Source organism: Streptopelia decaocto (assembly GCF_964273445.1).
Source record: "Streptopelia decaocto genome assembly, chromosome: 2".
In the NCBI taxonomy this organism is placed as follows: domain Eukaryota; kingdom Metazoa; phylum Chordata; class Aves; order Columbiformes; family Columbidae; genus Streptopelia; species Streptopelia decaocto.
In genome coordinates, this window is record NC_138655.1 from 136,324,541 (window position 1) to 136,339,344 (window position 14,804).

The following is a 14,804-nucleotide window of genomic DNA, read 5'->3' on the forward strand; positions in this document are numbered from 1 at the left end:
CTTGGTCTGCTTTCCATGAAAACACCTTTTATTACAGGAGTGTTTATTATGCATGTTTTCTTTTGCTAAATCCCATATTGAGTAGGATTCAGTTAATGTTTTGCCTACAAGTAATGTTAAGCTACCAGCCCATAGTTAACTACAATTACTTGAGTCATCCTGTTAATTATTGGTTTTGTTTGGGTGGTTTTTGTAATAATGACAAGATGTTAGGACTTTTCCAGTGTTTTGAAGTTTCACCCATTTTGCAATTAATTAGATCAATCAACTTTTTGATGAGATATTTTACAGTTCTTGGATACAAAATATGACTTATATTTTCTTAGCAGATGTTTTCTAGAATCTCAGTTACTTATGGGCTGTAAAATATTTCTCCATTGTCCATAACATAAAAACCTTGTTCTGTCTCTTTCTCCATCGCCCCTAAGAGGAACTGAAGTATTTTAGAATACTCTACCTACTATGCTAGATTTTTCCATTTCCATACACTAGGGAGTCTGTGCCATTGCTCAGGTTGGTTTTTTTTAAGTACTCTGTACAGACTAAAGTTAATACAGATGTAGCACTACTAGTGATGGAACTGTGTTTCTTCTTAGCTTTCCTCTTCAACAACTACTACTTCATAGCTTACAGCTTTTTATCATTTGCTCTGTGTTTTCCTTTAAAGTACTATGGGTGTTTTTAAGATTAGCTCCATCATGTTTACCACTGAACCAAGGCAGGCTATCAGCAACAGTTGTGCTTTATTCATTATGGAATTGTGGCCGTCCATATCCCATCTTTTATAAACTTCTCTTTCTTATTTTTTTTCTCTTGACAATCAGTTTAGGGTTGGGTTTTTCCCCTCCAGCTTTGTGCATTGTCCTAGTAAGGAAGCATTCGTGTATATTTGTCCATGCATGTCTATGCCTCTCCTGTGTACATCTATGTAGAGTGTAATCAGAAGTGATCTTAGGTCCTTAGATGTCCAGCTGTTTATATTGCTGGTGGCACATTTCCATGCCATTGTGCTAGGCAAAGCCTTGTTAAAATAATATGATTAAAACAGTAAGCAACTGTTCTGCTTCATTTAGTTCTGAACACACCTTGAAGTTTTGCCTGAAAGGGTTTGGCTGTCAAGTTTTATTCCTCTATAGAGATTCTTTTGTCTCTATTGCAGCCTCAACCTTGAGGCTTCCAGCAGATCTACTTTCCAATTCTGGCAATACTATGACCAACTCCTTCATTCACCCCTAGAGCTACTGACTTAGCTGTATAGGAGCTAGATTTCTTCAAGATTTAATGGGGAACGAAAGGCATGTTCAGGAGATAACTCATCCCTCCTGTTTTACTACGTATCTTAAATGTGATTAATCACCTGAGGGAGGTGTCTTTCTCTTCACTGATAGATGGAATCTAGATGATTGTTTGACTCCCTGTCCAACCTAAGAAACTTGTTCAGGTAGTTATAGTTGGGGCACCTTACCTATAATGCTCAGCTATAGATTTTCCCTCCTACTGGTCCTAGCCCATGTATTTCCCTGCAGGAGAGGTGGTGCTGTTACTTACATCCTAACCTGGGCTGCTTTGAGGGAAGGCAGTTTCTTTTCCCCATTCACAGAGTTGGTGTCATGAGGAAGAACATTGTCAAGAAAGGTGATTTAGGAAGTGATGAGATCCTTTTAAGAGTGATGAGAGCACTTTTGTGCTCTCTCCTGGCCTGTGTAAACACAAGCTCCTAAAGGAAGTGTCTCTGCCTCTGGAGGATGGCAGACACCTGCCTCATTCCTGCAGTTGCCTCAGTTGGGTGCACTCAGCCTGAGGAAGGGCTAGTGTGGCAGGTGGTCCCCACTCCGCCCCAGGTTATTATTCAGAAATTTGCTTCACTTCTTAGAAATGCTTGAATCTGGGGTCTTTCCTCCATTGTGGCCAGGTTCATTAGAAACATGAATACCAACAACCCTTGCATGTTGATCTTACAGTGACATTGTTTATAAGCATGGTCTTGTGCCAAGCGCAATTTGACATGTTTATGAATCTTGATTACAGCTGATGATGGCAAGGATGTCGTATCCACGTTACAAGGAAATTGTAACCACAAGCAGAACTCAGGTGAAGAAACTTAAGAAAACTACCTTTAGATGTGTTCGTGCTGACTGAAGTACAATACTGCAGATCTTCCTTCATTGCTTTTCTTCTTTCTTTTTTTTTCTTTTAGGTGCCATAGATGACTTATTAGACCTGCAACCTGCAGGAAGTGGTATGAAACGTTTGTGCATGTCTGTTTCATGTGCTTTTCAATTACAAGCACCAAGTATAATTTTCATCGTAGATGTTAATTGTTTTCAGAATCTGAAAGTTTGATCTATTTCTGAATGAAATTATTCATGTGCAGTATTTAAACAGTGTTAAAGGAAACTCAACTTCATCCATATGCAGAGGCACTATTCCTCATGTTATGAAGTAAATTTTATGGGGATAAGACACTTTGTAACAGGTGATTCAAGGTTAGCTATACTAGACTATATTGCATTTGCCCCACTGAGGTAAGTCCCACTGTAAACCTTACCCTTCCTATGACAGTTCACAAACTTTTCTTTTAGTTCTTCACTTGTCGTATCAACCCTTAGCAATATGCTAGTAGCCACAAGGTTTTATATCAAAAATGTATGCAGCAGAAACAAATGATTTAGTCATCTTAAAAAAAATAGAAGAACTGGTGTCTTCTTTCAGCCAGAGAATTAATTAAATCTGCTGTGCTGTTCTCATATACGCATGAGAAAGCAATCTTTCATTTCAGGCTCTGCTCTTATGCTTTTGTTAGACCAGTTGCAACTCAAAGGGACATGCTGTGTTTTTCTAAAGGGTTCTGTTTTAGCACATAACATACTAAAGGTTGGGCCAAAAGTTTTATATTAAGTTTTCATAGGCAGTAGTAATAGTTTGTCATTTGCTCTTCACTCATTTATGGAGAACTAGTTAAACAACCTCAACAACAACAAAAACAACTGTGGCAACTCAAAAAGCCAGTAGCAAAGCAGCAAAGAAAAAAAATCCCTTTGTGCGGTTTACTCGGTCAGACTGAGAGTGTAATTTGGGGTATTTAAGGCACTGCCTTCGTGGTGGGTAAGGAAGGGAGTGTTTGCAAACACCTCGACTTTAGATTTGCCACAGGCCATCTCTTGCTCTGTGGGGGAATCGCTCATTAAGGCAGAAACAGGGAAAGTTCCTCAGCTGCCTGTGCAGAAGCAGCCCTAATCTGTGGATAGATAAGGTAGTGATGACTTCTTTTCTGTGGTTAATAAAAGCAGTCAGTGCATGTCTGATAATGGACATTTCTTTTTTGGTTTTCCCCTTACACAGGTTCAATCCTTGTTGGACCTTCTTAGTGCAGATACAGAGAATGCATACAATTATTGGTCATACAGGTTTAGCTATGTCAGAAACCTATTTTTTTTTTCCTTTAGTCAAATAGTTAAATCAATATGAAAGCAGTTGTGGGGTGGTTACGTCAGATAAAGATGGTGATGTTAATGTTACAGTATCAGCCATTTACCCTAATTTTATAGACTAGCTAGCTTTAGGCTAATGAATGTTATATTATTTTAAGTTCAGCAGTACAGTTAGAGGTACACTTTTATGTATGTTCCGGAAGGAAGTCTTTATCCTGTGTTTCCATTTTTTTTTAAATACTAGAAAAATTAGGCATGTTTGCAAAGGAATATGAGCATTGCTAGGGACTTGTTCACACAACTACAAAAAAGAGGATACTGACATTGTTTTTTCAGTGTTTTATTGGGAGTTTGGTTTGGGGGTTTTTGTCATGGACATTTGAAAGGTTAGGGGCAGTATGTACAGACAAAAAATAATTTTGATTGTGAAAATAGGCAGTGGAAACAGAGGAACAGGAAAAGATGCAATAGAAGATGTATGGGTGAAGTGAGAAAGTCCATATCATTCTAGTAATCTAGCAGAGATACCACATGAGTAACATCTTGATAAGCAAGACTGGTTTCGAGGTAAACTTTAATGCAAACAAGAGTACAACTTACTGCTGCACCACCCTGTCATCCCCTGCCTGGGATGCATTGTCCCCACAGGAAGATCAGAAAGACTGATGAGACTAGAAATGTGTCACTCCTCTGATGTGTGGTGGTCAGACACACTACAGCAAGACTTAACCTGCCCTTCAGATGTAAAGCTATACATTGTACTTTCTCGCCCAGTACTAATGGGACGACTGCAGTGGGACACCCAGATGAAGCAGAGCTTTGCTCTGAGCTGTGCTGCTGCAAAGCCTTTGTTCCATTAGAGTAAATGTCACTTGTGGTTAGGTGCAGTGGTGGCGGCGTGCCTGAGCAGAGCTGTTGCTGCTGATGCTCTCTGCATCTCGCCCTGTAAGCCTTCCCAGTTCATGAAGGGGCCTCCTGAAAGCAACTTTGAGATGGTGATGCCCCATAGAGATCAGAGTTCTCAAGTGCCTTTGAAATAGCAGGTGTCTGTCCCTTACAGAAGGATTTACCTGTCTGCCTCACCTGCTGAATAGTAGAGACCTGGCGGAATTAGGTGCTTGGACAACCTTAACATTCTTTGCTGTTTATCTGAAGATGGGAAAGAAGCCTGAAAATTCATGAGAACAAATTGTTCTCTGTGGTATTTTAGTTGTAGTCTAGTGGGAACATCAGGAGAATTGACTTGTTTGTGATGTTTCTATTTCTAATTTTTGGGTCCTGTCGCAGAGTACAGAGGTATATAAAAATGTGAATTAGAAAGGAGCTGAATCTCAGAGCTGACTTCAGTAATGAATAAAATCCTTAAATTATGTGTTGGTTTATTTGTTTCTTAGCACGTAGGTGTGTATGTTGAGTCATCGGCCTATTTTAAAACACAGGTTTGTGCTTTTTTTTCTTCTCTGACTCAACTTCAGCCATTTCATTATAAATTATTACAGCTATTGAAAAAGGAACTTCCCGGAAAAGGCTGTTGCATTTAAACAAAATGGCTTGTTGCAAACGCTTTGCTACTATCAATCTTTTATCCCAACACAAAAGGGTTAAAAACATCTTTGCAAGTTCTATGCAGCTCTGCTCAGCTGATCTGTATGAACTTTGGAAAACTGAAGTTGCTTCTGTGCCTTACCACAAGTCTGAAACAAGCATAATTAAGATAAACTGATCTGGGTTTCGGTAACGTAACATTATCAATGTTGTTAGCCACCATTTTTGTCCTCAGCATACTCCCACAGTGGAGCTCTAAATGTTTCCAAGTAAGATAACACTTGGGGTTCTTTCTACAGTTCTTTCACTCTCCAAATATTTTGTAAGCTAGAGAAAAGGATTACTATCCTGGTTACATTTCTAAAAATAGGAAAAAATGGTTTTAAGGAGTAATGGCTCGAGTCATCTAAGAGCTTCTTCAGCTGCAGTTCTGGTGCCAGAAAAACTAGCAAGGGGAATCAGAAATAAAGTGGCCTCAGTCATTTCTCAGCAGCATAAGAGAGGAAAAAGGGTTACTACAGGATTAATGGCAGTACAGAAATTTCACTCTGTGTAGAGTAACCTGTTCTCATGGGGAAATACTCCAGTAATTCAAGCAGTGGTCATAAAGGTCATCTTAAGTATGTTCTCATGAACATTCTACAATAATCCCCAACTCTTATTTATTTTCAATTTATACCATTCTGATTGTTTTTGACAGTTTTATATAATGTTTCAAAAAGCAACATAAAAGTAGTCTTGTCCAATATTTTAAATTTTAGACTATGTATTCATTGTGGTGTGGTGTTTAATATATATATATTTTTAAGCATACTTATTGTTTTTTAATGATAAATTAGTCTTAACAGCCATGAGGTTATCTAAAATAACCAAGGAATTATTTGTTGCATAAGCTACAAGCCCAGATGTCCAAGAGGATTGGGGCTAAAAGAGAAAACAACAAACATTCACACAAAAATATTCCATCTCACTTAACATACAAAACATAGTTTGGATGTCTTAAAAAGGTTCCTTCTTTGTTTGTCTAAACATGATTTATCTTGCCTCTCTTGTTCTGAGACAGCTTCAAAGGATCAGTTTGTGAGGTCCTTGGAGTCAGAATCTGGTGATAAGGATGACATGGTATTGCTGAATGAGATCCTCAACGCCTCCTCCCTGGACGAGGGGGAATTCAGCAAAGAGTGGACAGCTGTTTTTGGCCAGGTTGCACTTGCTGATCTTAGCACGAACTCTTCAGCTGGAGATGTGGAGAACACGGCATCATCTGTGGCACTGACACCATCAGGCTACTTGCCCTCACAGCTGTTAGACCAAAACATGAATGACTTGCAGTCATCTTTACATGGTGAGAGCTCATCTTGTTTTGTTAGTGTTTTAGTTTTAGGCATTAGAGTATGGCTTTCTGCTACATGGAGGTGTGGTGCTCATGTTGTGCCATAGCTACAGAAACCCTGAGCAGAGTGTGGCCTGGAGAAAAACCTGTGAGTAGCATATCTGTTTTTCTAGCCCTGCCCATTCAGTGTTTGTGAATTAAGTACCTTAAAACCTGTAGTCAAAATTACTGTCTTGAATATTTTCATTGAGCTTCCTGAAACGTCCTGTAGGCCTTTGAGACTTTTTTTTTTTTCTGTAACAGAGTCTGAGTGGGTTTCACTGTTTAAATCACAACTGTTGTCTCTATTAAGGGTTCAAAGAACTAAAAATACTTACTGTGTTTTGTCTGGGAATACTATTTTTAAACAACTTGGAGAAAATCAGTCACATTCATTCTTTTTTTCTTTTTTTTTTTTTTTTTTTTCCTTCCCATACTGTTGAGTGTAGGAATTTGGATAAGGCATTATAGAATGGGTTGTCTCATCCTAGCAACCATACAGGTGTATTGCTCTTGCAGGCTGGTTATTTACTGATGCAGATAACAACTCTTTCTCTCCCATTTCTTCTATGCAGTTCATTTCCTTGGGTTTTCCAAGGGAGGAGAGGAAGGGAAAGAGGGGAACTGGAGTAGAGCTTTCCTGCCACTGCATTGGCCTTGAGGAAGGGAAGGAGGAAGGCAGGCTGGTGCTAAGAAGCCAACAGAAAATACCTTCCTCCTCTCCACAGTCTGGCTAGATATCTCTTAGGGCTTTGCAAGCTGAAGGAGGAGTTTTTCTTTTTGGACTCTGTCCCACATCATTTAAATCTCACTTGGGGAAGAGTGATGTAGGAAAGACTAGCAGACTGATTCCCTCACAAAGACTACTTCTTGGAACCCATGCAGCTGGTACAATCATGCATGATACAAAATGACCTGTGACATTTAGGCAAGAATAAGAAAGTCAAATTTATAATGAGTACAGTTACCAGCACCACGCTGAAAGCAGGATATTTGGGTTCGCTGACTTTGATGCTTAGATGGAAACTGGGGGAGGGACATTTGCAATTATGCACAGTTCTAGATGTACTTTTATGATGAGGTACATGCATATATGAATATGATTGATAGAGTCAAGAGGGACTTGGAAGAGTGTAGGATTTGACCTCATAAAATATGAGCTAAAAAATGATGCTGTTTAGTCATTGCATAGTCAAATTAAAGTTTGTGACCAGAAGTGGACATGGTATCTATTGAAAGGGGAAAAAGGAACAATGGAAAACAACCTCCTTGATACAGAGGCATAAACAGATTTTAAGCAAATTACTGAAAATATCAACAGAAATATTATGGGATTGATTTTTTTTTTTCAGAGTTTTTACATGTTTTTAAATGTAAAAATGTTTTTGAAGGAAAAATATTTTTGAGGTGTAAATGGCAAACAGGGCTGGGTATCCTTTCTGAGGCTGCTGCTATTGCTCTCATTTGCACAAGACATTGGCATTGGCTGTGAGAAAAATGAGAACTTGGGTACATTGCATTCAAGGAACACCAGAAATGTAAAATCTGTTCCAGTCAACATGGTAACCCAAAATCTTTTTTAATAAGAAAAAGAATAAATATACATTGGAAGAATAAAATATGTTGTTGTTTTCAAATGCATGTCCAGGGTTTTGACAGAAGATCACAATAATTGATCTACTGGGATTTGAAAAGTTAGAGGTAATCAGCTGAATGATAGTATCTGATAATCAGCACATTCCCAGTTCACTCTAGTTCCCAAGTTAAATACATTATTTAAATTACTTTTCATAGGCTATTAAGTTTTTTGGTTTTGTTTTTTTTTTAACAGAATGTGAAATTCCATCCATATCTTGTGAAATCTCAAATTTAATCTTAAACTGCATTTCATTTCACAGCCCTTCTTTCATGATTTGACCTTGTCACTGAATTTGGAAACAGACTCCAAAAAAATTCTAACTGCAGTGCAAACAAATCTAAACATGCAAATTGACAACATCAGAATATATGAATTATTGATATTTTTACTGAGGACTTGTGATACATATCCTACACATTTTTTCCCCTAATTGGTAGGATTGCTTAATAATTATACAGTGTGAGGTGCTACACTGGAGCCTCGATGCTGCATACTTCCTGTGTGAATTTGGCCTTAAGACCATAAAGATTCTTAAAACTCACATGCTTAACTTTAAGCACATTAACTTTTCTATTAACTTCAGTGGGATTACTTACTTATTTTATGTTAAGCACACTCATAAATCTTTGGGGCTTTGTTTTCTCTCTGCCTCAGATCTTAATCTGTAAAACAGGCACAATGCTATGCAGGTTATAAACTGTTACGGTCAGGAATTCCCAGCTCGGAGTTTTCCCTGGCTGTATTTATGGGCAGGATCTAGCACAATGGGACTTTTAATTGCTATAGGACTACCAGGTACTGGTTTAACATAGATATAAATGTACAGATATATATATATATATATATATATATATATATATATATATTAGAAAAAAAGCATGCGCCCAACAAATCCTTTAGATTCCCCTCCAGATACAGTTTTGTAGTTTGGTTCCCTTTCTACTTTTTCACAGAGAGTGTTGGATTTCTCTTTAATGATGTTTCTGGTCTCATTTAATTACTTATTTGTACCAGTAAGGGCTTCTCTTTATCTTAACCTTCATGTGCATCTATTCTAGTTGGCAAGGAAATGTACAGTTTACCGTTTCCATTTCTAAATTTAATTGTGGTGACATTTGTGAAGAAGGTAGCTGAAAAGTGAGCTGTTTAGTTTTCCTTGCTGTCTCGACTATAATCTTTTGTTGATTCACATAACAAAACCATCCTGTGAGCAGGTGAACCAGAACAGGCTTAGGGCCAACAACTGCTTTCAAATTGCTGGACTGCAGTTTGTTGTTGAAAGGCAAAGTTTTTCTCCGTAGCTCACTGTGAGCGGACACTAAAAATGTAATTCATGAAAGTATTTCATACAAATTCTGTGTCAGTCTTTCCCAGTACCTTCGTAGGTGTGTAAATTCATGATGAAAGCATTACACATTTTGTGATGCATTTTTGGTTGGATGTTTTTGTTGTTGTTAGATTCTTTGGATTTTCTAAGTGGTATTTGAGCTACCTGCGGTTTAAGGAACAGAAAACCAGACCACAGCATCTCTCACGGCCCAGGGCTCAGAAGGAGAGCTCCAAAGGAGTTAACTGGTCTGCGGTGTTTCGGTTTGTGGTCTGCCAGTCACATCAGTGTAAATGAACCTCAGTGAGGTCTCGGGCAGCCAACTCCTGATCTCACTGAAGTCAGTGGGACTTGCACAGAAAGTTTCCAGGCAGCACTCCCATTCATTTCCATGAAATTAGGATTTGGCCCTGTTTACTTAAGCTGCTCAATTTATCCATTGCCGTCCGTTGACATATTAAAACACTTTCTCGCAATACATCTCCAAACAGACAAAAGTATTGCAGTTTTCTGTAGTTGTGTGTTATGTCCTCTGCCATTCTTCTCTTTTGTAACACAAGCAGAGAAAACACCTGGAAAAATATGTCATTCTGAAGTGGTGATGCCATGCTTTGTATTATTTATGATTCAAATTTGCTTCTTTGAAAGATTAAACTCTAAAATCTCATTTTCAAGGGGCACAGGCTAGCTCATAAGCTTTTATCACCATCACCTATAACAAACATATGTGAGCCCTCTGCATCCAGATTTTGAAGAAGTTTTTGGTTTGTTTCCTTAGAGATACAGAGGATGTTTGTGGCTTTAAATTTCCTTCCTAATTCATGTGACTTTATAGATAAACACTTTTCTTGCCTCCTTTTAATAACACAGCTTGGGCTTCAGAGCTTTTCTAGTCAAGGTAAGATCAAAGAGTGATGAGAATAATCTGTTAGAGAGGGGAAAGGTTTGTGTGACTTACGTGGCTGTTGCTGTAGCTGTCAGGACACTGGGTACCAGTGTCTGAGAGAGGTCTCAGAAGAGGAGAAAGTAAGGGGAGAAGTACAAAGAGAGTAGAAAGGGATGTGAGAGCACAAACTTGTAGAAAAAAGAGAAAGAATAAGGAAATGCTCACCCTGTGCACAGATGAATATCCTGTTTGTGATGCTGCAGAATTAGATGTACAAGATCCCAGAGGTGATGGATAATTCTTCAGGCCACAATTAAAGGAGATACTATTGAAATGAGAAATATGATCTCCAGCCCTCTAAATGTGATAAAGCATAAGAATATTTTTAAGTATCTTAAGCCAGGAACAAAAATGCTCCATTTTTTCTAATATGTTTCCGTGGTACACCACCCCTAGTTCATTTTGCCAGCCTAGCTCATCTGTCCTCATTAACTGTATTTGTGATTACAGTTTTGTGGCTATGGAATATGCATGTAAAAAACAAAAAAATTGTGAATAACCAGTTTTACTTTTTCCTGCATCCTTACTCTCTCCCTACTGAGAAGATCCTTTCAAGTGAAGAACAAAAACATACTCCATTAAAAACTAGTTTTAAGTTAACTCAAAGTAACACATTTTGAGTTTAATTCTTCAAAGTGTTTTGCAATAAATTATTTTTTTCAGAATTAATCATTTCAAAATTAATTAAAAAATAAGAGTCTCTAAATATATTTTTTCCAGAACAGCTGATGTAATGAGAGTCTTTGGAACAGTAAAAGTAAAGAAAGGTGGAAAAAATGTTTAGTCTGTATGATATTTTTGCCCAAATGTAACTGATACTCCCTACAGCTATGCTTGACTTGATTACTGTACTGGCCTTTCTATGAACAAGTATTAACTGTGATTGGACGAAAGAAACAAGAAAAATCTTCTTTAGCTAGGTTAAAGGTTTGAAAAGGGTACAGTCGCCTGAATCCAGAGATGATGAAGCTGATATTCTCACAGATATTGTCTTCTTGAGGGTGTTGCTTGTCTGCAGCATTTGACTGTGGATTTCTTGTGTATGAGGAAAGATACAAATGGCTATAACGATAAACATAATGTTCTGCTCCATCACCTGGTGTGAGCATCATTCTGCCAGACAGTGGGATGTTGGAGTTAACAAAGTAATTCTTCAGACTAATGCTGCTGTATCATTGAATTTTAGGATGGGCAGCTAATGGTGTGAGCCCCCCATCTATACCACAACCAGCACAGAAACCAAACAGCCCAAATGTGAACACTAACAAGACGCCTGTGAAAGGTAATACAGTCATGTATTTTTTCATTTACTTTGCTTTTCCTTTTTAGCTGTGACTCTTTGTAGTTTCTGTATCATAATATAACCTATTTTTGTAGTAGTCACATCTCAAGAATCACGTGCTCACTAATGAATTACTCTGTTTCAGCATTATGTGTATGATGTGCGTGTGTGCATGTGTGTTTTCGGTAGGCTTCAGTACTAGTACTATGTCAAAAGAGTAATTTACTATATAATGAGGGATTTGAAACTACACTTTCTTTTACTACTTTAATTTTGAATCACACAAAATAGCAACTGCATCCACTTTTTTCTAAGCTAAACAGTGTTTTGGAGCTCTACAAGGACATTGTGGCTAAAATACAGGCTACTGGTAAGGCAGAAGAGCCCTAGCTGCAAATAATGTTGATAATATACATGATATCAGGAATCATCGGCTTGAAACTTAATTCGCTTCTTGCAACTGAGCCAAGGGTGTGTAGTCCTACCATCTACTGAGGCAAAGCCCTGCTGATTTTAACTGGGGTTTTCTGGATAAGTGAACCAGAAATGTCTTGAATCCTTATTGCCAGTTTGTAGCCTATTCTGTGCATTCGTACTCAAACAGAAGCTACATCAAAGGTGTTCAGTGCAGAAGAAAGGAGCGATGTGCATTCCTTCCCCTGCTTTGTAGGATAAAAAGGCTGACATGTTTCAGCCCAGCAGAAAAGGAGTGTTAAGATGTTTTGGGAACTGTTTTAGAAATGAATGTGATGCCACAGCTACAATACCTTCACCAGAAAAAGGAACAGCCTTCAGGTACTTTAAAATCTGTGTTTCTGAAAGTGGTAGGTACCCCAGCCTTGCAGACACCAAGATGAAGGTCATGCCAGGCGGAGCCTATTTTGTCCATAAATTCCTTGCTTCACAAAGAATGCTTTCATGCGACGTTTTCTCTCTGAGTGGAGGAGCATATCTTATTTCAGTATCAATATAATACACGTTAAAAATAGGGTCACAAAAAAAACCAACCGCAAGTGGTGATGTCCCTTCTTCATAGCACCCAAAGTCACCTCCTCTTTAACTTAAACATGTGCGGTTTTGGAATAATAAGGTAGGAGACCTCCACAACATCTGTATGTCAATATAGACTCATAGATGTAATAGTCCAGCTGCTGTTGGAACATATTCTTGGTTCACACTTTTTTATATCCATCAAAAAATATATACTAATACTAGAAGCTATACTTGGGACTGGCTATCAAATGTACCGCCCCTCTCTCCAGCCTATACTTCCCATTAAAACTTCATTCCAGATGACTAATGACCTTGTGTAGTGAAATACAAGAGGGACAGGACAGTCATATGAACTGGATTTAGGCAAAGGAATTCAGTCTTGTAAGAGATGTTGAAAGTAAAATTTGCCTTTGCTTTCCTTTTACCTTTTTGTAGGCATGCAGACACACACACACACACAAGTAAAATACCTTTCACGAAACAAAGCTAAACAGAGCGAGATTGTTTCTATTTTTAATTAAAGTGTTCCTGTACTTATCATGGCAGGAGCCATATAAAATACACAGGCAGACAGATGTAAAACATTCATTCTTACTAAAGTTCCATATTCTGTTAAAGGTGGTGTTTTAAAACGCCATTACTCATTCTGATTTTCTTGTCAGAAGTGCCTTTAGTAATAATTTAAACAATAGCATGGAGTTTGTTTGACCTCACTCAAACATTGTCAGGTTTGTTTTAAAATATCTGACAAGTCTGTACTTTCTTTCTTTCTTTCTTTTTTTTTTTCCAAGAACCTACAAAGAATCCAAAAGACTTGACTGCCTGGTTCAGTCTTTTTGCTGACCTTGACCCGTTATCCAATCCTGATGCTGTTGGGAAAACTGATAAAGAACATGAATTGCTTAATGCATGAGTCAGCTGCCTATGGTAACTCACATTCTTCCATTCATCAACACTATTTTGGGGTTTAAAAAAAAACTAAATGAAAATGAGTATGCTGTTGTGAAAGTATAAAGTATGTGCCATAATAATAAAACTAAGGGGAATAAATCCCCTTTTATATAGGTACAGTTATTTGCTCTTGTTTTGTATAAAGAGTTCGCATTTATTTTCTACGTGGATTTACAAAAATTAGGTTAAGAATTGGGGCAGATTTCTTGCCAAATTAGATTATCTGCTGAAACACTCTCTTTGCCTGAGGTGATGTGAAGCTAACACTGGAGTGAAATACAAATTGCAAACCTATTTTTTTATAATGTTTCTTGAGTAAATTAAAAAAAAATCATGTAACTGAGGAGGCTGCATGAGTCAAACATCTATCATGGATATATATATATATATTACTGCTATGTTAAGATGTCAACTAGATTTGTTTTATTAGTACTCACAGTGAAAAAGCTGTGCTGGGGTTAATTATTGAAGAAATACGTTTGGGTCTGTGCAGCCATGGAAATTGTGCCCTTTCTGATTTAACTTATTAGACTAACTGTGCTACATAAACAGAAGTCATGCCCAGCAGGCTTCTTTTCTAAGGTTTTTTTCCATTGCACCAACAGAATTTGCACCTGTTTGCAGAAGTTTCCTGCAACTGATGCTTTACCATGCCTTCAAAATATTCGTATTTCTGTTTAGAGTATTTTTCTTCCAGTTTATTTCTGAAGCATGTGTTATTTTGAGCTTGTTGTGACATTAACTCTTTAATAAAATGATTTTGACAAAAAAAGACCTTTTATTCCCAGGAGAATGCTGTTGTGCTGTTGAATTGGTATGTAACAAGCATCTGAAGATAAAACATATGACCAGTTTTTAGGCAGGACCTAATAATTCACACTGTTTCTGAACAGTAATCTAGTAGGACAGTAATAAAACTCAAACTCACTCAGTGTCCCTTTGCCTCGCTCTCTTTTTACAGCAGTGGAAGGGAAAAAGGATGTGTCAGGAGCTATGTAAAATCACAAGTTTTATGTACTGGATAGGACCTGTTTTGAAATTTATTATATTTGCCCTTTTTAAAATTCAGTTGATTTTCCTGTTACGTTGGTAAAGCTGTTTAATATCAGTTAACTGTACACTCAGTTAATCATTGCTTCATGCTCTATTAGATAACAAAATACCTGCATTGGAAACCTGGAAATAACTGCATAAATATAAAGTTAACTGAATTAATCTCCTCCTCCTTGAATGTAGCAGAACATCATTTGATGGCCACACTGAGCAGCATTAATGAGCATTTGGTAGTTCCTGGCTAAAAAGCTATGTGCTACCAGTG

At 37.7% G+C, this 14,804-nt stretch overlaps 1 protein-coding gene across 3 annotated transcripts in view; it reads left to right on the forward strand.

The window, feature by feature from the left end:
- The window catches only part of ICA1 (islet cell autoantigen 1), a 74,900-nt gene extending 60,369 nt beyond the window's left edge, over positions 1–14,531 (forward strand). Inside the window, exons 11-15 of one of the 3 annotated variants that reach the window (XM_082044458.1) lie at positions 2,029–2,091; positions 2,198–2,239; positions 6,040–6,321; positions 11,447–11,542; positions 13,327–14,530. In XM_082044458.1, coding sequence (XP_081900584.1) covers positions 2,029–2,091; positions 2,198–2,239; positions 6,040–6,321; positions 11,447–11,542; positions 13,327–13,448 — 605 coding nt within the window. In that variant the 3' untranslated portion in view covers positions 13,449–14,530. Of the gene's footprint in view, positions 1–2,028; positions 2,092–2,197; positions 2,240–6,039; positions 6,322–11,446; positions 11,543–13,326 lie in introns of all 3 variants that reach the window. The other 2 variants (XM_082044459.1, XM_082044460.1) reach the window with 2 other exon arrangements.
- Positions 14,532–14,804: the final 273 nt, after the last annotated feature.